General features: G+C 44.1%; 1 protein-coding gene across 2 annotated transcripts in view; it reads right to left on the reverse strand.

The window, feature by feature from the left end:
* The window catches only part of PALD1 (phosphatase domain containing paladin 1), a 211302-nt gene extending 186764 nt beyond the window's left edge, over positions 1–24538 (reverse strand). The window contains exon 1 of one of the 2 annotated variants that reach the window (XM_053306877.1): positions 24383–24538. In XM_053306877.1, the coding sequence (XP_053162852.1) occupies positions 24383–24399 (17 nt within the window). In that variant the 5' untranslated portion in view covers positions 24400–24538. The remainder of the gene's footprint in view (positions 1–24382) is intronic. The other variant, XM_053306878.1, reaches the window with a different exon arrangement.
* Positions 24539–26292: the final 1754 nt, after the last annotated feature.

A 26292-nucleotide genomic window follows, 5' to 3' on the forward strand; every position in this document is an offset into this window, starting at 1 on the left:
GATGTAGGGTGTGTGTGCATCATCCATGGGGAGCATCAGAGCAGAGCAGAGCAGGTTGGCTGGCTTCTGTCTGTCGGGCCTAGTCAGTGGCAGGCACTGAGTGAGGCGGTGGTTCCTTTGGGCATCACGTCACCCATCATGCAGAGCGGCAGGTCTGCTGCTCTGCTGCTCCGCCTCCTGCTTCTTCTCTGTGTGTGCTGCTCTTGTGCTTAGTGTGCTGCTCCGCTGCTGCTGCTGTGCTGGCAGGCAGCACAGCAGTGGCCTTTTTGTTAGATCAGAGAGTGGGTGTTGTCTCTCTGAGTGTCCTCCTCTTACTTGCTTGGATAGGAGTGGTGGTAGTAGGTAGGCATTAAGATGGACTGACTAGGTGTTACGTGTTAGGGCGCCCAGAGAGAGGGGCCAAAAAGATGGGGTGGCAATTGTTGGGTTGCTCCTAGTATTATTGGTGAATTTCTGAAGAAAAATTTTTTTTCCATTGGCTAGAATGGGGGTTCGGGGCTGCCCCAGACCCGCCTCTGTGGGGTGGCAGCACCGCCAAAGTGGGTCCGGGGCCATGGCAAAAATGCCCTCAGTCCCTCCCAGCAATCCCCGTAGAGATAGGAGTGATGGTTCTGTTGTTTTTCTGAGGTGTTCTGAGTGAGTGTGGATTCTGTGATAGCAAATGAGAGTGGATTCATGGTGTCTCATTGGAAATCTCATAAGCTATCATAGAATCTACACTCAGAATACCTCAGAAAAACAACAGAACCATCACTCCTATCTCTACGGGGATTGCTGGGAGGGACTGAGGGCATTTTTGCCATGGCCCCGGACCCACTTTGGGGGTGCTGCCACCCCACAGAGGTGGGTCTGGGGCAGCCCCGAACCCCCATTCTAGCCAATGGGAAAAAAAATTTTCTTCAGAAATTCACCAATAATACTAGGAGCCACCAATTGCCTTGGGATTTTTGGGGTGGAGGACACCCATGGGTGGCTACCACCCACCCCAGCTTTTTTGCCCCTAAGTGCTCCACATTGTGAGTTATGGGCAAAAATTTATTTTTTGAAAAAAATTTGTAAAAAATCAGAGGAAGGTCCAATCGACTTGAAATTTGGGTGGCAGGTAGAACACAATGTCCCCTTCAAAACCAGCCACTTTTTGTGATCCGAACCGGTTCGGTTCAGATCCGAACCGGTTCGAAACCGAACCGGACCGGGGGGGTGGTCTGGCAAAACCAAAACCGAACCACCCCGGTCCGGTCCGGACCCGGTTCGGACCCGAACCGAACTGGGAGAACCGGTTTTATGCACATCCCTAACTGGAGGTACTGTGCTGGTGGTGGATAGGGCCAGTTACTCTCCCCCGGCTAAATAAAGAGAATCACCACATTAAAAGGTGCCTCTTTGCCAAGTCCCTGCTATAGACTGTCAATCAAGGGAAACCCCTTTCCCCGCTTAACCCTATAATTGCTGGATGGCTGCCCACTACAAGCCCAAGTTCTCCCTGTCAACCTGCAGGGAGAGTCAACCTGTGTTCACTCATAGCTGTAAGCCCCTCCCAGTGAACACGATGGGTTTTATTTTGTGTAGTTCAACTCTGAGGAAATGAATGCAACTTTTATGCAAACAATTAACAATTTGCATGGGATACTTTTCAAGAAAAATTTCCAATTCAAGTTTTCCCTGAAAACCCACATATCTGTAGCCAACAACCTAAACATACGATGCAAAATATGACTTCCTAATGGCTGCTGAAATAAGCAAGAATTGCTGCAACCCTTATCCAATCCCATCTCTGGCAATTTTCAAAAAACACATCTCTTCAACCAGGCTTTCTCAGTTTTTTAAAACTTGTTTTTAAATTCTTCTGATTATTTAATTGTTGTTTTACGATGTTTTTAATTGTTAATTATTGTTTTTATGCTTTATCATTTTTGTTTTAATTATTAACTGATTTTAATGGTGTTTTAATGTAAACCGCCCTGAGCCTTTTGGAAAGGCAGTATAAAAGTTTTAATAATAAATAAATAAATAATAAATAAGTAAGTAAATAAATAAATCTCCACTTGTGCACATGCTCATAACGGATGCAATTACAGTACAACCTTTACTTTTACAGATTCATCTTCCACAGTTTCACCAATTCACAGGCAACTTCCTTACAGACCAATTCCAGTATTGTGGAGGGTAGTTCAGTTATTCATGAGGCCATTCACCTGAGAAACCCCTTTAACTACTCCCTAACTAAACTGGCCTAAGCCGAGCAGCCTGCACTGTCAGCTGAAATGCAGTGTGTAGCTTCTCCAGGTGGTTTAAAGTGTAAATATCCAATCCCGTGTTGCTTCTCAGCTGGTGTACAGAATTGGATATTTAAGCTTTAAACCTCCTGGAGCAGTCCAGGTGCCGCTTCTCAGAAACCCAACTCCATTTTTCAGGTTAGGTCTAGTATTTGAATGTTGTGGATTTAATATTCACTGAACTTTCCTGGAATATAACCTTTGTGATATTCAATGATTTTCTGTAGATGGTGTTGGTCCCAGACAGTACCAAATTCTCCCAAAGAAATGGCTTGACTGACTCAAGATGTCAAGACGTTGAAAATATATTCAGCTTTGTTAAAAGTAACTTTTGATGAGCCTGTAAAGTCCTGAGTGCCCACAGTGTTCTCATTAGGTCTTCTCACATTCTAAATCTTGTTGCAAAGACATTGATAATGGCTGTTAAACATGCATTGGTTTCTGGGTGTGTTTTTAAATTTTCCTTTCTTTCTTCAAAACTAATAAAATGTCAAAAAAAGATTAAGAATAGTATACCAATCATGACTAATAATATGAGATTTAAAAATTTCTGCCTAACCCTCATAATCTATGACCCTCAATTCCTATAGAAGTTGGCCAACCCAATTTCAGAGAAAGTAATTCAACAAAAGAGGGAGGGAGTGCCAATCCCTTCTCCTCTCTGTTCCAAGAGAGAGAAGGCAGTCAAGAGAAAAAATTTCCCCTCTCTCAAGAGGCTAAAAACCCCAGTTGTGCTCTTCAGTTGACCATAAATGGTCAGGATGGATCACCATTTCCTTGTATCAATAGGATGTTGAGAATATTCCTTCAAAGACACTATTTCTATCTATAAATGCTCCAGAACTGGCACTGCCTATGAACATGTTTTCAGACAGTGTATCCTGCCCCCAAACCCTCCAGAATCCCCCATAAAAAAGCAACATCATGACAAATTTGCCTAACTCTTGTACATTTTTCATAACTTTCTTGATCGCTGCTGCCCCAAGGGGTGCAGGGTAAGGACTAGTCACAGGGGCTAAAATAAGAGAGAAAGAAAGGGGGCAAGGGGGTGGGGTAGATTAACTCAGATCATGGAGTTAGCAAGTAGAAGCCACTGGAATGGACAGTAACATCTGGGTGAATGGAGAAATACTGCCCCTGTGATGACTGAATCTGAAATTCCACTGCAAGATTATAGTGTGTTCCGCAGAGTATAAGAAAAAAATAAAGCAGATATCTTCACAATGCCCAGGTCTATGCAAGATTCTATGTGGTGCAAGCCTATCCTGCTTGCAGTGTTCGCATCACTCTGTATTATGGGATCACACAGGACACATCCCAGACCCACATTATGTCACCCTCTGATTAGATAAAATAGCAGCAGCAGCAGCAACCAATGCTAAATTCAAATTGCACCCCTCACCTTTTGCAGGCTCTCTTGGCCAATAAATTTTATCTGAGGAAGCATTTGGATAAGTGTCAACTACACATAAACGAAACATGCTCTTTAAATATTATGCTTCCTTCGACAGCACTGTCAACTCACACCACAGCTCCCAAGCAGAAGCCAAATATTTATAGGATACCATCAGTCTGAAGGAAGAGAGAAATAGCATTCAGCACATTAAACATCAAGGGGAGTGAAGGAGGAAGAATGTAAACGGAATCTAGACTGTGTCCGAAAATGGTAAAGCTCCAAGATGGAACTTGAAAGTTTGTTAATACAAGACTCCTGCTATGAAAATTAGATAACTGCCTGGTGTTTTACCCCTTACAAGCTGATCAAATGAATTACATTTTATTTTGACCAGGCGCAAGAACTCCATGCCTGTCATAAGAACGTGCTGAGAACTGCATGTCTTTATCTTGGCATTGGCTGTTTAAAATTGTGCCCCTAAGAATGCTAAGAAGGCTTGAAGTCAATGGGCATGGCCTGAGAAGTGCTGTCTATAGACCCTGACCAATTTTCTTTGCATCTAGGAGCCAGCCCAAAAATTCAGGAGATAGACAAGGGACTCTTGACAAAATATGGGACTTAATGATGGACACTGTGGAGGGGGAGGGTAAATGGGCTTCTCTTTATTTATTTAATAAATCTGCATACCGCCCACTACCGAAGTCTCTGGGTAGTTTACAGCACAACACAAACCAAGAATTTAACAGAACATAAAAATCTGATTTAAAATATCCATAAAAACACCAGCTAACTAAAAAGCTTAGCTGAAGAGATGTATCTTTTGCTGTTTCCTAAAAGTCAACAGGGATGGAGCAGCTCTAATCTAATGCACTGTGGAAAGCAGTAAATTCCACAGTCCTGGGGCAACTACAGAGAAGGCTCGCCTTTGAGTCGCCACCAGATGAGCTGGCAACACCCTCAAACAAACCTCCCCTGAAGATCTTAATACGTGGCAGGGTTCATACCGAAGAAGGCATTCTCTTAAATACCATGAGTCCAATCCGTTAAGGCAGGGATCCTCAATGTTGGGCCCCCAGATGTTAGTGGGCTTCAACTCCCATAATCCCAAGCCCCAGTGGCCTTTGGTTGGGGATTATGGGAGTTGAAGTCCAATAACATCTGGGGGCCCAAAGTTGAGGATCCCTGCGTTAAGGGCTTCATACGTAATAACCAGCACTTTGTATTTTGCCCAGAAACCTATTGGTAGCCAGTGTAGATCTTCTAGAACTGGAGTAATATGGTCTCTGCGTGATGTCCCAGAGACCAATCTGGAGCAGCATTCTGCACCATTTGCAACTTCCAGACTACATACAAAGACATCCCCATGTGTACTGCAGTAGTCAACCCTGGAGGTTACCAGCATGTGCACCACTGTCTTAAGGTCACTCACTTCCAGGAAAAGGTACAGTTGGCAAACCAGTTGAAGCTGGAAAAAGGCACACCTGGCCTCGAACTGAGAGAGTTGGGTCCAGAAGTACTTCCAAACTGTTCCTTCTGGGGGAATGTAACCCCATCCAGAACAGGCAGGTCTATCCCATTTCCTGAACTGTGGCTTCCTACAGTGAGCACTTCCATCTTGTTTGGATTCAGCCTCAGTTTGTTATCCCTCATTCAGCCCATTACTGCCTCAAGGCAAGCATTTAGGGAAGTTATGCCATTTATGCTTCCTTCCTTTACAGGGGATATTTTACACAATAAGCAAGAAATGTATATAATAAAAAGAAGTCTGCCTTTTCTATAAGCAAGAAGTTCACAGTGGGCATCAAGGTTCAGAGTGTTCCTTTCAACAAGACTTGGAACACATGGAGCAAAGCAAAGAAGAAATAGACTATAATCAGTTTTGTATAAAATATCTAGAGGGGAAGAAGGTTAAAGCTCACAGGAATTTTACCAAAATATTTATGTGGCAAAATTTAAAGTTAAGTAGAAATGCCACAATTTGAGAAAATACTTTCCAGTCACTGTTATTAGCTGCAAGCATGTCATAGTCTCTCTCTCTTTCTCTCCTTTCTCTCTCTCAATAAGGTCTGTTGCCAGGCTGTTTCCAAGCAACAGAGATTTTTCTCACAGAATTTTGTTGTTGCCACAATAGTATTTATAAAGCTGGAGAACTAAAGAAGAGAGGTGGAAACAGTTCAGCACTAACTTTCCTAATGCTTGCAGAGTCACATCCTGAGCAGAGAAATAAGTATCGCAAAAATTGATGTTCTGCATAATAATTTGTGCAAGGAAACTACACAGGTGTATTGCAAGAACACTGACAGCAACTAACGTGCCACAATCCTACACACAGTTCTCACACAAGCGCAACTTTTGCTCTCTAGGGAGCCTGCTTGTAATAATTGGTTTAGAATGCTTTAGAAGTTGATTGAAAAACTAATTGGGGTGTGGGGAACGCATGAAATATCTCTTCCACCAAGCAGAAAAGCAGGGAGCGAGTGTAGTATAGTGGTTAGAGTGCTGGACTAGGATCGGAAAGACCCGAGTTCAAATCCCCTTCAGCCACGATATTTGCTGGGTGACTCTGGGCCAGTCACTTCTCTCAGCCTAACCTATTTCACAGGGTTGTTGTGAAAGAGAAACTCAAGTATGTAATACACTGCTCTGGGCTCCTTGGAGGAAGAACGGGACAAAAAAAATGTAAAAACAAACAAACAAATAAATAAAAAGCAAGCAAGCTGTGGTAGGATTAAGACCAGAAAAACAGTAGTACGTGCAGTCCTCTTAAGACACTGAGTTAAGATAAACAGCATTTAAGACATTTGTAGGCTGCCAACTTGTTCAACTTCACAATACTTGCTGCAGGAAGGGAGTCTCTGCTAGATGGCTGCTGGAGCATGGGCTAGAGGAGATGGCACGGTGGCAACAGGGGTGGTTCGGTCTTCCATTGTCATGGAGACTGGTAGTCCTGGTGGCAATTACTGCTGCCTCTGAGGCTGAGGCAGGACTGGCTGATTGGCCTGATTCGCCCATCCAAGAGGCTTCCCTCCACTACTGCTTGGTTCCTCTTCTAGGCTCAACTGCTGCACTCTGTGTGAGGGAGAAAACCCAGCCCATTCCCAGTGCACATGCGGCTTCCTGTGTGCCCTCCTTCCTTCTCCAGGAGGAGGAGGAAGAAACAGAGGTGATCGACCCGTTTGCCTCTCTTTCATGGTAAAGTGAGAAATAGCCACAAAGGGACTATTGGTGGAAGGGTTCGAGAGGCAAGGGTGAGCAACTTCTGATTCTCCACCATCACCTTCTCTACTACCTGTCTCCACATCTGTGACTGAAACACCACCAGCTTTGGCAGCAGCAGGGGGGGGAAACAATAGGGTATGCGGCCTTGGTTCAGTACCCAACCCCCATTTATAACATTGTTCTCTGTGGGAAAATAGGTTCCAAGTTAAGACACTTCTACTTAAGACACAGTTCCAGGAACCAATTGTGTCTTAAGTCTGAGGACTTCTTGTACTACTCAGGTATTCTTGTCTGAAAGTGGTGTGGCACAACATACACCACACTCACTAACTGCTCTTTTATTTGCAGGGCCATTCAGTGAACAAATGGGGCCAAAGCCGAGAAAAGTGTTTGGCGCGTACACACCCCCATTTATTCACATCCATTTAAATGTTTTATTTTTATAGCCTTTCAGAACTTTGATGCATGAGGGTCTGCATGAATGATTTGTCCTTGTCATACAAATCAATAGGTGAGCACGCATAGATGTGTGCATCTGTATTTATTCATGCCTATATATAAACATACAAAAACAAATGCGTGTCCTCTAATCTTCTGGAATTTCTTTTATTTGCTATAAAAATAGAATAAAAATCTCAACTGTACATACATAATATAAAAGTTAAAATAACCTGAAATTTGTCACTAAAATAAAATAAAAGAGAACCTCTGGATGGGGCAGTTTGTAAAATGTAATAAATAAATTATAAATGATAATAAAAAAATGAATAAAATAATACATGAATAAAATAAATGAAGACCAGTTTCTAATAAACTTGTTTATGCCTTCATGTCATGACCCTGGATCTGGGACACACATCACCTACTAAGAGATAAAGAAACGAGCTTAGGGGATGAGACAAGCCAGAAGATCACTCCCTGGGCAACCCAGTGCCATCAAAACTCCCCATACCAGGAGAACCAAGAAAACTAGAGCTAGCATCCTCATGACAACCTGAGGACATGGCTCTCTCTTCATCCTCTGAGCCAGAGAAGTCCTTTGAGGACCTGCCTACCCAAGAAAGGATCCCCTACAGTGTTCCCTCTAACAGGGGTTCACAGATGTTGTTGACTACAACTACCAGAATCCCCAGCTGCAATGGCTTTTGCTTGGGCATTATGGGAGTTGTAGTCAACAACATCTGGGAATCCCTGTTAGAGGGAACACTGATCCCCAAGCATTGCTGGAGCCAGGGCACAGAAAATCATGCAAGCTCTCTTTTACCAACAGGGACTACCCCAGGAAAGGGCTGGAGCCAAGCCACTCTACTTGAGCAGCAAATATAGAAACTAGAAGTCAGCTGCAAGTATCCGCTGGAGAACATCCACCCATGCTGTTCTACTTTCCTCTGCTGTTTTCCTACTCAGAGTTTCCAGAGGTCCTGACCCCTTTCCCCTTAGAGCCGTCCAAGGTCTGCGTCTCTTCCAGATCCCTGCCTCAGCAGAATCCCCAGCTTAACTTGGAACAGGATACTTTGAGTCTCTTCCATACAATACACTGATTTCATTAACAAAGCTATTGTCCATATATGTGTAGATCAGTCCATCATAGTTGGTGGTTGAAGCTATTTCCATTTAACAGCATTTGGTTTGGCAGCCGTCAGGAGACAAGTTGTTAATTCCAGATTATCTAAGATAATTAAAAAATAATAATAACCCAAAATAATTTTAGGCAGGAATATTGTAGCTAGTCATTTCCTTACTGGTATCAAAAATTGTATTCCAAAAAGTAGAGCAACAAGTCTAGACTATACAAAAGATGCCTCCATTAGACATGACACCTTCAAGATGCATCTGTGAAGGTTATAAATGTTAGGACTGTGCATATCAAAATTCCCAGCCCCCACCACCAGGAGGCATCAGAGCATGGGCCAAGTGCCCCAGGTAGCATGCTGCTGGTGGGAACCCTTTGACTGCCCAACCAGCACTGGCATGGGGGCAGCACAGCAATGTTTGGGAGCTTGGGCAGACAAGGAGTTATGCTGGGCAGCCTGAGAGGTCCGTGCAACTGCTGGGACGACACACAGGCTTCTAGGGACTGCAGTCCCACTCAGAACTCCTGAGAAGTTCTGATCAGGACCACAATCCCCAGAAGCCTGCTCGTCCTCCCAGCAGCCGTGCGGGTTTCCCAGGCTGCTCAGCATCACTCCCTTCCCACCCTCCTGGTGGTGGGGGCTGGGAATCCCCCTTTTTCCAACACGCACAGTCCTAATAAATATGCTTTAACCTTGTACATGTCAAGTACCAAAGTCAAGTACCAACAATACTGAATCTTGTAACTAATTCTCTTTTAAATCAACACTAATGGTATTTCCCTCCCAACTTCCTGCCATATAACAGAACCTTTCTTAAATATTAATCAATATTTATCTCATCTCAATTAATCAAGCTTCAATCAAGCTAAAAGAATCCTGGAACAATGTACAGTATTCTAGATATCAAATCACAAAAAGAGATAAGTAAACTCCCTTACTGTATCAAGAACTGGTGAGTTACCTCAATTTTAACTCAGGGAAGCCATGTTTATGACCTGACATGTCCAACCCATCAGAGAGCCTTCACCTTAGCTCATTATGTTTTCCCATCAGCTTGGTTGCAGGGGAAATATAAAAAGATACCCTATCACCTGCGCAAGTGTTCTTGCAAGTGTTTAAAATTTGGCTCATATTCTACTCTATTATAAATTTTATAGCATTCCACGTAGCAAATTGATTTTATCCCTTCTAGAGAACTTACAGGGGAAATGGATTTTTATGTAACCTATCTTGCAGATAAGACTGTATGTGTTACCTCCTGTCTTGCCTTGTTTTGTGCCACTGCATACAAGATTTGAACATAAGAACAGCCCTGCAGGATCAGGCCCAAGGCCCATCTAGTCCAGCATCCTGTTTCACACAGTGGCTCACCAGATGCCACAGGAAGCCTACAGGCAGGAGTTGAGCGCACATCCTCTCTCCTGCTGTTACTCCCCTGCAACGTAAGAGGCTTCCTGCCTTTGAGGCTGGAGGTGGCCTATAGCCCTCCGACTAGTAGCCGTCAAGTAATGGTGAAGGCTTCCCCCTATCATTTAGGTAAGGATGTCTTCCCAGTTTGGGTAAACTTTTATCTAAATATACCACCTTAAGTGGCACAGCGGGGAAATGCTTGACTAACAAGCAGCAGGTTGCCAGATCGAATCCCTGCTGGTACTTTATTGGGCAGCAGCAATATAGGAAGATGCTGAAAGGCATCATCTCATACTGCTCAGGAGAAGGCAATGGTAAACCCCTCCTGTATTCTACCAAAAGAAAACCACAGGGCTCTGTGGGCACCAGGAGTCAAAATTGACTTGAAGGCACACTTTACCTTTACCTATGACAACTGACAGACAGACCGTACCAACTACACTGAATGTAAATATTGTATTATAATGCTGAAATCTGGTCAAATACCGCAATAAAGATATTCATTCACTATCAAAGCTTTTTAAGTTTAGGAATCTGAAATACATGTAGCTCCCGAAGCCCAGCACTTCAGGCAACTTGAGGGTCACGTGGGTCGCCTGTCCATACATCCGGCTCAATTTATTTGTGGCAAGGAAGTGGGTTGATATATGAAGACCCATGACTTATGGTAGTGGGTCATCAAAATGACTTCAGTTTCCTTCCAGCTTTGCAATTCCAAAAAGAGAGAGACTACACAGAAGTATGACAGCAACACACAGGATGGCAAACCCAGTCAGTAATTACACCCAGTATATCTTCACTCCACCCATTTTGGCCGCAATTATTTATGGTCTTCCTTCCTCCATTCTCCCAAGTTGTCACAGCCTACCCTACCTTTCATTTTGTCTACAAGTCTCATTGTATGAGTTCAGGCATGCATCATCTGCTTTAATAATAATCTGCACTTTTATTCATTGCTATTTTGTCATATTATCAGTATAGTTGGGTGTGGGTGGTGTGTGTGTGTGTGTGTGTGTGTGTGTGTATGTGTGTGTGTGTGTGTGTGTGTGTGTATAACTGGACGCTATCAAATTTGTCAATAAGCTGTGTAATGCTGCCCTCTTCTGGCAAAGTAAGGCTTCCACACAACTGGTTACTACTTAGAAATATTTGATAGGCCGGGAGTTCTTAAACTTAAGTCGACAGATGCTGTTGAACTACAGCTCTCATCATTCCCAGCCACATAGGACAACACCACATTACATGTTGTTGAAATTTAGGACCGACAAAAGGAAGCACTTTTTCACATAATGCATGATCAACCTATGGAATTCTCTACCACAAGATGTGGTGACAGCCAACAGCCTGGAAAGCTTTAAGAGGGGTTTGGATAAATTCATGGAGGACAGGTCTATCAATGGCTACTAGTCTGAGGGCTGTAGGCCACTTCCAGCCTCAGAAGCAAGATGCCTCTAAACACCAGCTGCAGGGGAGCAACAGCAAAAGAGGGGACATGCCTTCAACTGTGGGCTTCCCAGAGGCATCTGGTGGGCCACTGTGAAACAGGATGCTGAACTAGATCGTCCTTGGGCTGATCCAGCAGGGCTTTTCTTACATTCTTAACAAGGTTTGGGAACTCCTGTAACAGGGTTTATCTGTTGGTCAATCGACAGCAGAAAGCCAGCTGACCAACAGTGATTGGATCTTCTTCAGGAGTTTAGCTATCAAGGCATTCTGCACTACTAGATATATGCTAGTTCAACTAGATTTGAAGAAGTTCCCAAGACTTGGAATAGGGATTAGAGTTTAGCACAATTTCACACAATGAGGCCTAAGCGTTGCAGCTAGATCACAAGCTCCATGTTCACCTGCATCAAACACACCTTTTAATGCATAACACTTCCAGAGATATGCTAAAGGTGTTTGACATTTATCAGCCACTGGCCTTTTACACAACTGTAAAATACATGTGTAGCTCTATCCAGACATTACGTTGTATGTGCATGCAGGTGTCTGTACACCTGTTTTTGTGTGTATGACTGTACATGCATTCATTTAAAAACTGAAACTGGGTTCAGGCTCCCTTAAATGCAGGCTACAAATAGGGAAAGTAGTATTTGTAGTTTTAATAGTTTTAACTTTTTAATTTTAATTGTTGAAATGTTTTAATCTTTTATTGGCTGTTTTTATCGTTTGTAAACCGCCCAGAGAACTTGCGTTTTGAGCGATATAGAAATGTATTCAATAAATAAATAAATAAATATTGTACGTGCTTGGAAATAATGTGTGAATAAGTGTACACGCATGTATACACTGTATAAAGATTGTACATGCACGGAATGCAACATATGAATAGGGTTCTTATATTATCAGAGCCTCGGTGTAGATGTCTTTTTAGCCTACTTTCCTTAAGGAGAGTAAACTTATGAAATTACTTGCCATTCCCCCCACCCCACCCAATCAAATTCACAGTGCCTGGACCAATATGAACCAAAATGGGTACAGCTGTAGTGAGTGACACATAGAGACGCCTCAACAGCATAGTTTGTTATGCCATCCACCCCAATTCAAGATAGTGGATATGTGAACATTTGAGATGCAAGTGGGCTTACTTGTGGACCATCTAACCAATCTGAACCAAATTTGGTACAGTTACAAGAACACATAGACACCTCAGTCGTGTAGTTTGTGATGATGCCTTCCTCCCCATTCAAGACAGCAGATGCATGAACGTCTGAGGCATAACTGGGCTAATTTATGAACCGCCCAACCGATTTGGACCAAATCTGCTACAGCTGTAACGCTACATAGGGACACCTCAATGGAATAATTTGTGATGATGTAATCCACCCCAATTCAAGATAGTAGATGCATTAATGTTTGAGGCACAAGTGGACTCACTTGTGAATTGCCTAACCAATTTGGACCAAATTTAATCCAGTTGTAGGGATAGTGAAAGGAAAGTAGGCAGATTAGTTCTTACCAGAACTACTAGTTGAAATACTGAAAGATACACAAGATAGTTTTTATTTCTTGAATTGTTCGTTACTCATGGTGCACTCCTCCTATTGCCAAAAAGCCTAAGTAAATACAACTGCATTTGTGTGTTTTCTGCCACTATTGCCCTATTTAGGCTGTAAGCTCCTCTTGACAGAGACTTGTCTTTTACACTCTGCAAATGGCTATGCATGTCAATCCAGAAGAAATAATAATTTGTTTGAAGGAGAAGATGTGTTTAATTATTCAACAATATGAGAGCCCTGCTGGATCAGAACAAAGGTCTCTCTCATCAGTGTTCCCTCTAATTTTTTAGCCTACTCTCCTTAAGGAAACTAAGCTTATGTGATCACCCAGCAGTGAATGAGTGAGTGTCCGTGTGCCCCCACATCAACTTCACAATGCCTGGACCAATATAAACCAAATTGGGTACAGTTATAGGGACACATTGGGCTACCTCAGCGGCATAATTTGTGATGTCATCTACCCCAATTCAAGATGGCGGGCATGGAACTTTTGAGGGGCAGGTTTGTGTTACAGAAACAGCTTGTTTGGAGGATGCAAATGGCACCCCTCTATGTGATTTGGAGTTGCAGACGTGCAACCTCCAACTTGGATACCTGAGCTCACAGGATTGTGAACTCTACACATGCCTATACTTGGCAAACTATGCAGTATTGGTCACTTGGCACAAGCAAACATGAGGCAACACTGCCCAAGGTCAAAATAACAAACAACTGTAGGGAGGTTCCCCCCCCCCAACCTGGCCTCTTTTGCAAAAAGGAGGAAAGTAGCAAGCAGACCCAGGTCAAGGAGACCTGAACAAGAGAAATAGCTACTTCCCTTTGCAATGGGATTAGCCTCACTAATTGATCCTACAGCTACCCAGGTAAACATGACACACCCCCAGCCTCCAATCACAACATTAATAAGCAGGCAAGGACCCAGAGCAGTGTTCCTTCTAACAGGGATTCTCAGATGTTGTTGACTACAACTCCCCTAATCCCCAAGCAAAAGTCACTGCAGCTGGGGATTCTGGGAGTTGTAGTATCAACAACATTTTGGAATCCCTGTTAAGAGGGAACACTGACCCAGAGGTAGGATCCTTAACAGGAAAATAAAACCCTTCCCTCCCTCCCAGGAAGAGATCTCCCGGTCTCAGATAAAACTTTTGAGTTCACCCATTCAGTTCTCCACACACACCTCTCAACCAGCCTTTCCAATATTTTGTTTCTTAAAATTTACATCCACTTTATTGGTTCATGCAAACATGAACTTCATTGTTACACGTGAATTTCAGCCCCTGCAGTCAGGGAGCATGACCTTTGCATTGCTCCAAGACATGATTTTGCCTGTTTGTACTCCTGACCCAAGCACATGGTCAGGAGGGAAAACAGGAGGTGGTGGAGGAGGAACACACAACAGAGAACTAAGAGAACAAGCCTGAAGAACAGAACATCCTTGGAACCAATCACCTTCCTGGTTCCCTAGCTTGTGAGTGGCATCTCTGCATCACTTGCCCTTTCTTTTTCCTACCTTTCTGCTTTGTCCCTGTAAGGATATCTACCTGCGCACTCCAACCTGCAAGTGCACCCAATGCACCAACAGATCGTGACTAGTAATATTAACCATCTATCCCTTTTAAATCTCTTCGCTCCCTTCTGTTTCATCTTTTAAGTCTACATCTGGGTCCTTTCTCAAGTAAAGCCTTAAGCTTTAATTAAGCCTTTAACTGACAATTCCGGCCTTAAGCTAAAACGCCTCTACATGAGAATTTAGTTAATACTGTTTATTTTATTTTATTTTATTTTATTATTTATTTGATTTATATACCGCCCTTCCAAAAATGGCTCAGGGCAGTTTACATCAAAATAAAAATAATTAAATCAAAATCAAAACTAAATCAATTAAACAATTGAAAATAATTTAAACATTAACATTAAAATCATTTAAAGCCAACATTAAAAATTTAAAACCATGAATCTAATTAAAAGCCTGGGTGAATAAATGTGTCTTCAATGCCTTTTTAAAAGTTGCCAGAGATGGGGAGCCTCTTATTTCAACAGGGGGTGCATTCCAAACTCCAGGGGCAGCAACGAAGAAGGCCCATCCTCAAGCAGCCGCCAAACGAGTTGGCGGCAACCGCAAACTAACTTCTCCAGATGTATGTGACAGGCTGTGGGGCTCATGGTGAAGAAGACATTCTCTTAAATACCCAGGGCCTAAGTCATTCAGGTCTTTATAGCTAATAACCAGCACTTTGTATTTTGCCCGGAAATGTATCGGCAGCCAGTGTAGTTCTTTCTACACAGGAGTAATATGATCTCTCCTAGATGACCCAGAGACCAACTTGGCCGCCGCATTCTGGACCAACTGCAGTTTCTGAACTACAGGTGAAACTCGGAAAATTAGAATATCGGACCTCTGAAAAGTATACAGTGTACTGTGCTTGATTGGCCAGCAAACTTGCCTGACCTGACCCCATAGAGAATCTATGGGGCATTGCCAAGAGAAGGATGAGAGACATGAGACCAAACAATGCAGAAGAGCTGAAGGCCGCTAATGAAGCATCCTGGTCTTCCATAACACCTCATCAGTGCCACAGGCTGATAGCATCCATGCCACGCCGCATTGAGGCAGTAATTGCTGCAAAGGGGGCCCAAACCAAGTACTGAATACATATGCATGCTTATACTTTTCAGAGGTCCGATATTGTTCTATTCTACAATCCTCGTCTTCTTGGTTCCATGTAATATTCTAATTTTCTGGGATTGTGGATTTGGGGTTTTCATGAGCTGTACGCCATGATCATCACAATTATAACAAATTAAGGCTTGACTTATCTCGCTTTGCATGTAATGCGTCTGTCTCATATATCAGTTTCACCTTTTAATTTGCATTACTGAAATTAATGGACTTTTGCACGATATTCTAATTTTCCGAGTTTCACCTGTACATACAAAGACAGCCCCACATAGAGTGTATTGCAGTCATCCAGCCTAGAGGTCACCAGTGTATGCACCACCATTTTGAGATCATTCATCTCAAGAAATTGATGCAACTGGTGTAAGCACCTCTGGGCACCACCTCAACGTGGGACACCAAGGAGAGGTTAGGATCCAGAAGCACCCCCAGACTGCATACCTGTTCCTTCTGGGGGAGAATGACCCCATCCAGAACAGGCAGATCTATATTGTGGCCTGAGTTCCAACCCCGCACAATAAGTACCTCCGTCTTATCTGAATTTAGTCTCAGTTTGTTATCCCTCATCCAGCCCATCACCAACTCCAGGCAGGCATTTAGGGAGGTTATTCCTTCTCCTGATGATGTTAACATAGTGAAATAGATTTGTGTGTCATCAGCATATTGATAACACCCTGCACCAAATCTCCTAATGATCTCTCCCAGAGGTTTCATGTAGATCAGAAACGATATGGAGTCCTCTGGGACACCATACGAAAGTCAAGAGACACCATCTGGAATCTGCCCTTGAGGTAGGAATGGAACTACTGCAATCAATGCCTCCCACCCCCAATCCCATCAGATGTTTCAGAAGGATACTATGGTCAATAGTATCAAAAGCTGCCAAGAGATCCAAAAGGACCAACAGAGTCACACTTTCTCTGTCAAGTCCCAATTGGAAATCATCCATCAGGATGACCAAGGCAGTCTCCAACCCATAGCCCACTCGAAGCCAGTTTGAAATGGGTCTAGATAATCCGTTTCCTCCAAGACTTCATTAAGAGAGGGCAGAATGCCATCATGCCTCAAGGAGGCAATGGTAAGACCATTATTTTAAAAAGCTCTCTCTTGATTTCTCCTACCCAGACAACTATAGACCTGTCTCTAACCTTCCCTTCTGGGGCAAGGTGATAGAGCATGTGGTGGCGTCCCAGCTGCAGAGGGTCTTGGATGATACAGATTATCTAGACCCTTTTCAAACTGTCTTCCACCTCGGATATGGGACTGAAACTGCTTTGGTTGCTCTAGTGCAGATATTCTCAATGTTGTGTCCCCAGATGTTGTTGGACTTCAATTCCCATAATCCCCCAGCCCCACTGGCCTTTGGTTGGGAATTATGGGAGTTGAAGTCCAACAACATCTGGGGACCCAATGTTGAGAATCCCTGCTCTAGTGGATGACCTACACCTGGAACTAGACAGGGGGATTGAGTCCTTGTTGGTTCTGTTGGACCGCTCAGTGACATTCGAGACTATCAACCATGGTATCCTTCTGGACCACCTCTCGAGTATGGGAATTGGAGGTACTGCTTTGGAGTGGCTCCAGTCCTTTCTTGGGGGGAGGGTCCAGAAAGTGGTGCTGAAAGACTACTGCTCAGCTCCATAGCCATTGGCCTGCGGGATCCCACAGGGTTCAGTTTTCTCCCCTATGATGTTTAATGTCTACATGAAACTGCTGAGAGAGATCATCCAGGGACTTGGACTGAGTTGTCAGCAATATGCAGATGACACTCAGCTCTATCTCTCCTTGTCACCTGTGGAAGCTGTGGATGTCCTGAATCAGGGGCTGGAAGCCGTGATAGGTTGGATGTGGGCTAATAAACTGAGACTGAATCCAGACAAGATGGAGGTGATGTTGGTCAGTAGGAGAGCCAACCGAGATGAGGAGATTCTACTGGTTCTGGATGGGGTTGTGTCATGGGCATGCTGGAAGACTCCGAGGAGGAGTTGGAGGTAGAGACAGAGCTGACAGCAGAGGAGGGTGGGCAAGGACCAGAGGTTGCAAAGGATAGTGGGTCTGATGCACAGGGAGTCGAAGATTAGTTAGAGCCAGGTGAGGCAGCTCTTGTGGAGGAGGCACAACCAGTTTCAGCTGTGGAGAGGTGCTGATCCAAGAGACAGCAAGAGCTAAGAAGCCGCATGCGTAGAACAACAGACAAAGCTGCTGACTCAGCAACTCTTAATTAACAGCACCGGGGGCTCAGCCTATTTAAAATGCCTGTAACATAGCTACCCTCCTGATAGCAACAACTGTTTCCTGCAAGCTAATCGGCTGTGTTCCAGTATTGCCTTGACCGTGTTTTGACCCTGGACTGTGTTGACCTTGCCTGTGGATTTCACTTTGGACTCTGTTGGATTTATTGGACTGACTCGGACTGGATCTGGTTTGGAGATTTTATTCCTGTTGGATTTTGCTCTTCTGCTTCTGCCTCTGTTGCGCTTCGTTTGGCTAGCCTGACAGATTTACTACAGGTTGCTCTGGAATGCTGTCCCGGTGGCTATTCGCTCCTCAGTCTCCATCAGTTTTTAGAAAGCATTTGAAATCTTGGCTTTTTACACAGGCTTTTATATGATTGTCTCTACTGCTGCTTCTTGTATGGTTATTTTATGCTCGTTTTAAATCTTTTCAGTCAGATCTATGTTTATATATTTTAGCATGTTGCCTCTGAATGTGGAATTCTCTCTTTCAGGCATGCATACCGTAACACAACAGAACCAAAAATCTCAAAACAGAATATGCCTTTAATTTGTACACTCTTTAGAGTTAATTCTCACCAATAAAAAAATACAGTCTTCGTTGTAAATTAATTTGTGAAAACTACAGTCTATAACTAAAGCCTGTAACCTTAACAAATCTAGATTGATAGATAGATTTCTCTAAGGCGTACCCATCGCTAATCCCATGCGTGGCAGCTCTTACGAGAGTTCACAAACAAGCTGCCGACAGCGGGAGAGGAAAGCAGTGGCGGGCAGGCTTGCCACCAAGGGGAGAAAGAGACTGTGGCGGCAGGTGGGGAATGAAAACAGCAGGGGTAGGCTGAGAACAGAGGGAAAACCGAGAGGGAGGGGGGAAGGAAGGAGGGGGAAGAACTAGAGGCACAGATGCTGTGCGCCCGGCCCGGCTAGTACAAACTGAAACACAACACAGGAAGCAGTCTGACAGCTTTAATCCTGAACCCAGCTGCATCCCAAAAGTCTTTAGACTTTGAAACATTATTCATAACACCTAGAATTAGAACACTGACAGTCTGGACCATGTCTGGAACCTTTAGGATATATGTTCTGTGAGGCTTCTTTTTAGAGTAATATTTATTCATATTATACAAACACTTTACAGGCCAAACATTTTGTTGGATATTGGTACAGGACATTTGCTATGGCTCTCTTCAGAGCCCACTTCTCACATACACATACAAAATGGAGAGTAACTGGGTTGGGGGGCAGGACCCAGGCTTTTGCAAGAGTTGTACAACTACATATTCATTAAATGCTGGATCAGTGCCATCACAACTGTTTTGAAATGTCTGCAAGAAAACATAGTTACAATTGCTCGACACGTATATAAGCAGAGATGTGGGGAGGAAAATCTCCCACTGAAAAAATTCCCATACTTTATTTTTCAAGTGGAAATTTTTCCAATTCTAACACTTCATTGGCTAACATCCAGACTAGCATTGCACACATGCAGCAGTATGCATTCCTGACTGCCGTTGCACTGTTGCTTGAGTCGGGGAAGGGGCAACTTTCACCCATCTTTCTTTCTTTGCATGTCACCAAGATATGTCCCTGAGGATCGCATGACTCTCAGAGAGATATCTGCTGATGCATATGGTCCTCAGAGGGAAGGAAACATAGGAAGCTGCCTTCTGCAGAATCAAAGCACCTAGTTGTTATAACCACCCAGAGATGGAAGTTTGGGGTGGTGTACAAATATAACTAACTAACTAACTAACTAACCAACCAACCATTGGTCCATCTAGCTCAGTATTGTCTACACAGACTGGCAGCAGCTTCTCCAAGGTTGCAGTTAGAAATCTCTCTCAGCCCTATCTGGAGATGCCAGGCAGGGAACTTGAAACCTTCTTCATGCAAGCACACAGGTGCTCTTCTCAGAGGAGCCCCATCCCCTAAGGGAAGACAGGCAAAAATTGCCCCTTCCCTCAGTCAAGCAACAACACAGCAATAGTCTGGAACTCATACTGCTGCACATGAGCAATGCTAGCTCAGACATCCAGCACGGTTTCATAAAATTCATTAGTAACAATTAATTGATGCCAGTGCAGTATTAGGCAAGTTTGGCAATTTCAGAGTTGTAATGTTTTTCAGGTGATTATACCCAGAAAGCATGTGAGAGGGTACATATGTTTGAATTTATTAGGTATTCTAATTAAAAAATATATTGTCACATAAAACTTTTAATTTGTTTCAGTATAAAAAACACATTCAGTGTCTTTACTGATCCTCCCCATCAAATATTTCAGTTCTATTACTTGGGTACTTGAAAAATATTTGAACCGCGGTGAGAGGAAATTAATATGGTGGAAGTAATTTTTGTGTTTTACTGAATAAATAGGTCAAATAATATGCCAAGCCGGATCATAATATACTTTGGACATCAGGAAAGTTTGTATGGCTATTGATTTATTTCTTCGAAAAAAGTAATGCATTTTTTATTTTATTTTGCAAAGTGATGAGGGAATTGCTTGGGAAATTATACTAATTCAAAATTTTCCAGAAAACCCAAATCCCTCTGTGAAAGATTAAGAAGTGTCAGTTGAGAGAATTATGAACAAAAGATTTGGACTATGGAGGTTCCACTACATATACTACAGTATATAGATGTAGTTATCAGCATCCCCTGCCTCTAAAGAGTTAACCGGAAGTGAGCCCTAGTCTTGACTGACAGGCTGAAATCCAGGGCTCAGCCAATCAGCACACCAGGTGTGTGGGACCTAGAGAGATGTTGCCAGGAAAAAGGGAGTTCTTTGTGGAAAGAATCTAGGCTGGAGGTGCACAGGAGGACAGGTGGCCTTTGAGGTTGGCTGCAGGAGGATAACTGTAAAGCCTGGGCAGACAGGATTACAGGAGGCTTGAAGTCTCATCAGGAAATTGGTGAGTTCAAGGGAAAGGGAAATTTAGTCTAGAGAACAGTTTGTTTAGTCAGACTGGGCGTTAGGGCTGTTATATTGCTTTGTGTGTGTGTGTGTGCCCTGTATATTCTGGATAGTGTTATATTCTAGTTTACCTGCAACATAATTGAAATAAGAAACCCTAACCTATGCTCAGTATGCCTAGGGCATGGCAAAAGCCTCTCTAAACATTTAAGTATGCATTAAGATAACTTAATTTTGTAATCCTACTAAGTATTCTTAACTGTATCTAAAAGCTGAGAACTCCTCAGATGGAAGCAGTCTGCAGTAATTCAATAAAACTGGTTTTTTAAAAGTTATTTTCTTTTTACAAGCCTCTCCGAGTTGATTTTTAATTCAGGAAAAGGGCCCCCCGAAGGGGGATTTCTCTGGTGCAAACACATCCTCAAACTTTCAGTAGCCATCAGTTTTCTCTCCACATGTAGGCTTGCACGTGGAAGATTTTTGTACTTGTCCAAAAGCCAAATTAAGAGTATTTTTTCTGGGTTATCCCACCCCAAGTGTAGAGAGTTTCTGCAGACAAAAGGGTTTTTGGCAGCAGCATTTTGAAGCAATTGATAATACAGAAAAGTTTTAGAAGAAGCCTAGCCAGGCAGCTCAGAAAGAATGATTTCATATTTTCTTTCCCTCACGTGAGCTTGCTTTGAGACAAAGGCTGTAATCCACTACAATAACATACAAAGAATAACATGTCACTGAAGAGTCACACAGATATCCTGAACATCCTGGACCAGTAGTGGGGGAGAATCCAGGCACTCTGAGTCCTGGGCTCATTAAAAAAAATTATAATTGATCCAAATAAGTGCAAATATTGTCCCAAAAATGTACCGTTTTCCATTTCTCCTCTCTTATGGCCCAAGAACTTCCTTTCACTGCAATGCTGGATTTGTTTGCAGGGAACAAATACCCAAGAGAGCGCCTAGTAATTCTCTACCAACAAAAGCAATCTTTATTACATTTCAACCAAATCACATTATTACATTTTGCTAAATTATACAATAGGCAGGCTGTACAGCAGAGGATATATGGAGGTTCCCACCAGCAGAATCCCTGCGTCTGCAAGGGCTTGATATACCATGCAGTGCTATTAAATGCAGATGTTCTCCCCACTACCCACATATTGACTACGGGCTTCATGCAATTGCTCCGACTATGCAGCTGAGTATACAAGGATTTCTGCTTCAAAAAGCAACAAGCAGAGCCAACAATAGAAACAATCTGCAAGACCAACAGAGAGCTCCCACTTGATTAGGTCATTTGTGCACTGTCCACATGACAAGGACATGAAGTAAGCAAGGCACTCACAGTGTGGTGTCCTCCCATAAGAGTTATGACAACAGCTGAGCATTATCAACATATTTGCAGGATCTTACCTGGCTGGCTTTCAATACAATAAGCTAAGCAGCTATGGGGGGATTAAATTTGATTATTATCTACCATATATTACATAATTTAGGAAACATAGGAAGCTGCCATATACTGAATCAGACCATAGGTCCATCTAGCTCAGTTTTGTCTACACAGACTGGCAGCAGCTTCTCCAAGGTTGCAGTCAGGTATCTCTCTCAGCCCAATCTTGGAGAAGCCAGGGAGGGAACTTGGAACCTTCTGCTCTCCCAGAGCGGCCTCATCCCCCAAGGGGAATATCTTACAGTGCTCACACACCAACTTTAATGGGTATTTTTCAGGAGGAGGGTTGAATGTTAAACTTGTGAACACCCTAATAAAACAGATGTCTTATCACACTACCATGTGGTGTTGTGGTTCAAGTGTCAGACTACAGTTCTGGAAACCCAGGTTCAAATCCCTACTCAGCCATGGCCTTGCCCCAGCCTCACAGGTTTGTTGTGGAGAGAAAATAGGGGAAGAACATTGTATACCATCTTGAGGTGGAAAGAAGAAATAAAAATGTCAGAAATATATAAACCATTTATATTCTGCCGAAAAGGAACATATGAAGGTGTCCTAAGGAATTAAATCATTGGTTCATCTCTCTTACATTTCCCCCACCCCACTCTGAAGTCTCTCCCAGCTGTGCTATCCAAGATCTTTTAATTGTAGCTGCAGGCAAACTGAACCTTGGCATACATTCATTCATTCAAAGCATGTGCTCCAAGCAATATGTGCCCTCTCTACTAGAAGATCAAGGGGTGCAGGTCATTGGTGCACAGGTGCAATGGTATCTGTTAAAAAAGGCAACTTTCTAAGTATAATCTAAATACATTTAACCACTGTGGCATGGAAACAAACATCCGACTGCACTCTTTGCAGAATTAATTATTATTATCACCATCATCAACTACTACATCCAAGGAACCTTGCAGCATAGCAATGAGGCAAAGAACATTTCAATTGCATTTGCAGAGGAGACAAGCTGCAAATATACTCTGTGATCTAGTATGCAGCCAAGTCTAGCAGAAATATCTTCTAAAATGCTAAATATTATTCTCAGTGAGTCCATGCACTGCTTATAACTCACAATGCAAAACAACCATCATTCCTTCCTAATGGAAGTCAAAGGCATGCTGCCTCTTCCCACTGCAAGACTCTCCTACCAGACTTGAGAACATTGATTCTATCAGCAGTCCCAAGGGAAGGGCGGGATGTTTTTCCTGAGGGTATTTTTAGCGGGGGGGGGAGGGAAAGAGAGTCAGTGTAACATAAGGAATGCATAGAAGGATCTACCTTTGGGGAAGACGCCCCCCCACACACACACACATACACACACCCATTATGGCTCACCCTGTATTGCAGAGAAATATCCTACCACTGACTGGGAGATCAGAGAATGATTGATTAAGTGCCATCAAGCCAGATGTCAACTCTTAGCGACACATAAATAGATTCTCTCCAGGATGATCCATCTTCAACTCGGTAAAATACAGGAGTGGTTTACCATTGCTTTCTCCCGCACATTATGAAATTATGCCTTTGTCATTGTCACTAAAGTGGCCCTATATCGCTGCTGCCCAGTATAGGTGCCTGCTTGCTTTAGCTGGGCAGGACCGCTGGGAAGACCTTCGCGCCTTGGGTGACACTACTGGGAATATACCTCACCGCATACTTCGCTCGTCCCTCCCAGGAACACACACACACACCCGCCACGATGAGGCACCATACCAAGAAAGGGAGGGCGGCGGATCAGAGATTACTTGTGTTTTAAAGTAGCAAAAAGAACACACCAAACACTATTTCAGAGCGGATTACTGAAATCAGTGGGACTCGCTTCCAAGAAAACACTTTTAGGATCCCAAACAGCCTTCCCGTTGTGAAGAAGTACTGACTCGATGAAGCTTCCTACTTATAACTGTACTTCGCATCAGACTGTGATCTATCCCTCCTGCCAAATCGGACTTGCGCGTGAAAATCAATTTATGCGGCGCCGGAGATCCGGGACATTTTCTTTCTTCCTCCTCCTCCTCCTCCTCTCCCCGCGCCCAAGACGACATCTCCAGCCACTGACCTGTCCCAAACCACTGGCGCGAGGAGACACAGGGGCTCGGAAGCCCGCTTGCTCCCCGCTCGGGATCTTAGGAAAGCGCCGCAGCGCAGCCACACTTCCTGCCAGAACGCCAGAAAAGGTGGAGGAAAGGAGAGGCTGTGGGGGCAGACCCGAAAGCCGGAAGATCAAACAACTCACCGGAGAGTCGGCGGCATCCCCGGCTGGCGCGCAGAGCGGTGGAGCTCGTTGCGGGGGCGCCGAGGCAGCCTTTTGTTCCCCGCTCGGTCCCCCTCCCACGTGTCTCTGGAGACCGCAAGGCCCACACAAGAAAGCCAGGGCGGCTTTCCCACCACCCCGCCCTCTCTCCCTGGCTCCCGACCCAACCCTGCTTCTCAGGACCCCAGAAACGCAACGTGCCCGGCGCCGCTCTGCGGAGGGCAGCCGCATGTGCCTGCTTGCGACCGACTCTACAAAGGCGCCGGCGCTGAGGGAAGGGCATGCGCAGCCGGCTGGCCTTTCACAGCTGCAGCAGCTGTTGCCCAGCACAGACAGATGGCTCTTTTCAGCTACTGCGCCCAGCAAACAAACACATGCCCACCCGCCTCGCGGTGCCTCGGGCTCATTGCTTGCTTTCGACCTACTGTGTTTGCATACACCCCATCAGAAAGAACTGCTGAAGCTAAACAGTGGCGGCGGCGGCAGCAAGTGAAGGAGATGAGAGGCACAGAAGTGCATTTAGAGGTGGGGAGAGCAGCCTATAGATTTCTGAAACAGAAGGGGGGGCTACTTGTCTGAGGGGACGCTTGCCGATGCCCACTCTTGCCCAAAGTTTGGTATAGACTACAGTGGGAGGGTCCCCTTAAGTGGCCGCGGTGCAGTGGGGGAATGCTTGACTAACAAGCAGAAGGTTGCCGGTTCGAATCCATGCTAGTATGTTTCCCAGACGATGGTAAACGCCTATATCGGGCAGCAGCGATACAGGAAGATGCTGAAAGGCATCATCTCATACTGTGCGGGAGATGGCAATGGTAAACCCCTCCTGTATTCTACCAGAAGAAAACCACAGGGCTCTGTGGGCACCAGGAGTTGAAGTCGACTTGACTGCACATTTTACAGTGGGAGGAGAGAAGGAAGTCAGCATCAGGATCTGAAGAAATGTTGAAGAAATGTTGTAGCGGTTAGACTGTGGTTAGAGCGTTGGACTAGGGCCGGAGAGACATGAGTTCAAATCTCCATTCAGCGGTGAAACTCACTGGGTGACTCTGGGCCAGTCACTCCTCTCTCAGCCTAACCTACCACACAGGGAAGTTGTGAAGAAGATAAACATAACCATGTACACTGCCCTGAGCTCCTTGGAGGAAGAGCCGAGCAGCATATACATGTAAAAATAAAATAATTACATAAAAATGATTCAGCTGACAGAAAGCAAGCAGTTCCCAAAATAGTTAAAGGCCAAGTGTTCTAGCATTAAACTGAGCTAGTGCAGTGGTAGAGCATCTGCTTTGAATGCAGAAGGTCCCAGGTTCAATCCCTGGTATCTCCAGGGAGAGCTGCGAAAGACTCCTGTCTGGGACCTGGGAGAGCTTCTGCCAGTCAGAGTAGACCATACTGACTCGATGGATTCAATATAAGGCAGCTTCCCATGTTCAGGTGGGGGCCTGGATGACTGATTGTTCCTCCAGAGGCATATCTAGGGAAAATAGCGCCTAGGGCAAGCACTAAAACTGCACCCCTGTCCAAACAGCAATGATGGGACTTGTAGTCAACAATATCTGGAAATCCCTGTTAAAAGGAACACTGTACCATCTAGACATGGTTGTTGATCAAAACCTGAAAACATGAGCCATCTCTGTGAAAGACTTAGAACAACAGTCAGGAGTTATGCAAGGATTCCAAGTGTCATTTTCTCTGTCTCATCTCATGCTTTTTTAAAAACATGGCTTTGTCCTAGAGGATCACCTGCCCAAATAGCCACTAGCAAAATAGGGGAAGAAGAAAGTGGCGGGGGGGGTGTCTATAAACCAGTGAATGATTCCTGCCATCCTTTGTCTTGTGATGACTGTTAGCCCATGATGGGATATATGTGCATTCACCACACTGGTGCTTAC

Source organism: Hemicordylus capensis, chromosome 3, assembly GCF_027244095.1.
Source record: "Hemicordylus capensis ecotype Gifberg chromosome 3, rHemCap1.1.pri, whole genome shotgun sequence".
In the NCBI taxonomy this organism is placed as follows: Eukaryota; Metazoa; Chordata; class Lepidosauria; order Squamata; family Cordylidae; genus Hemicordylus; species Hemicordylus capensis.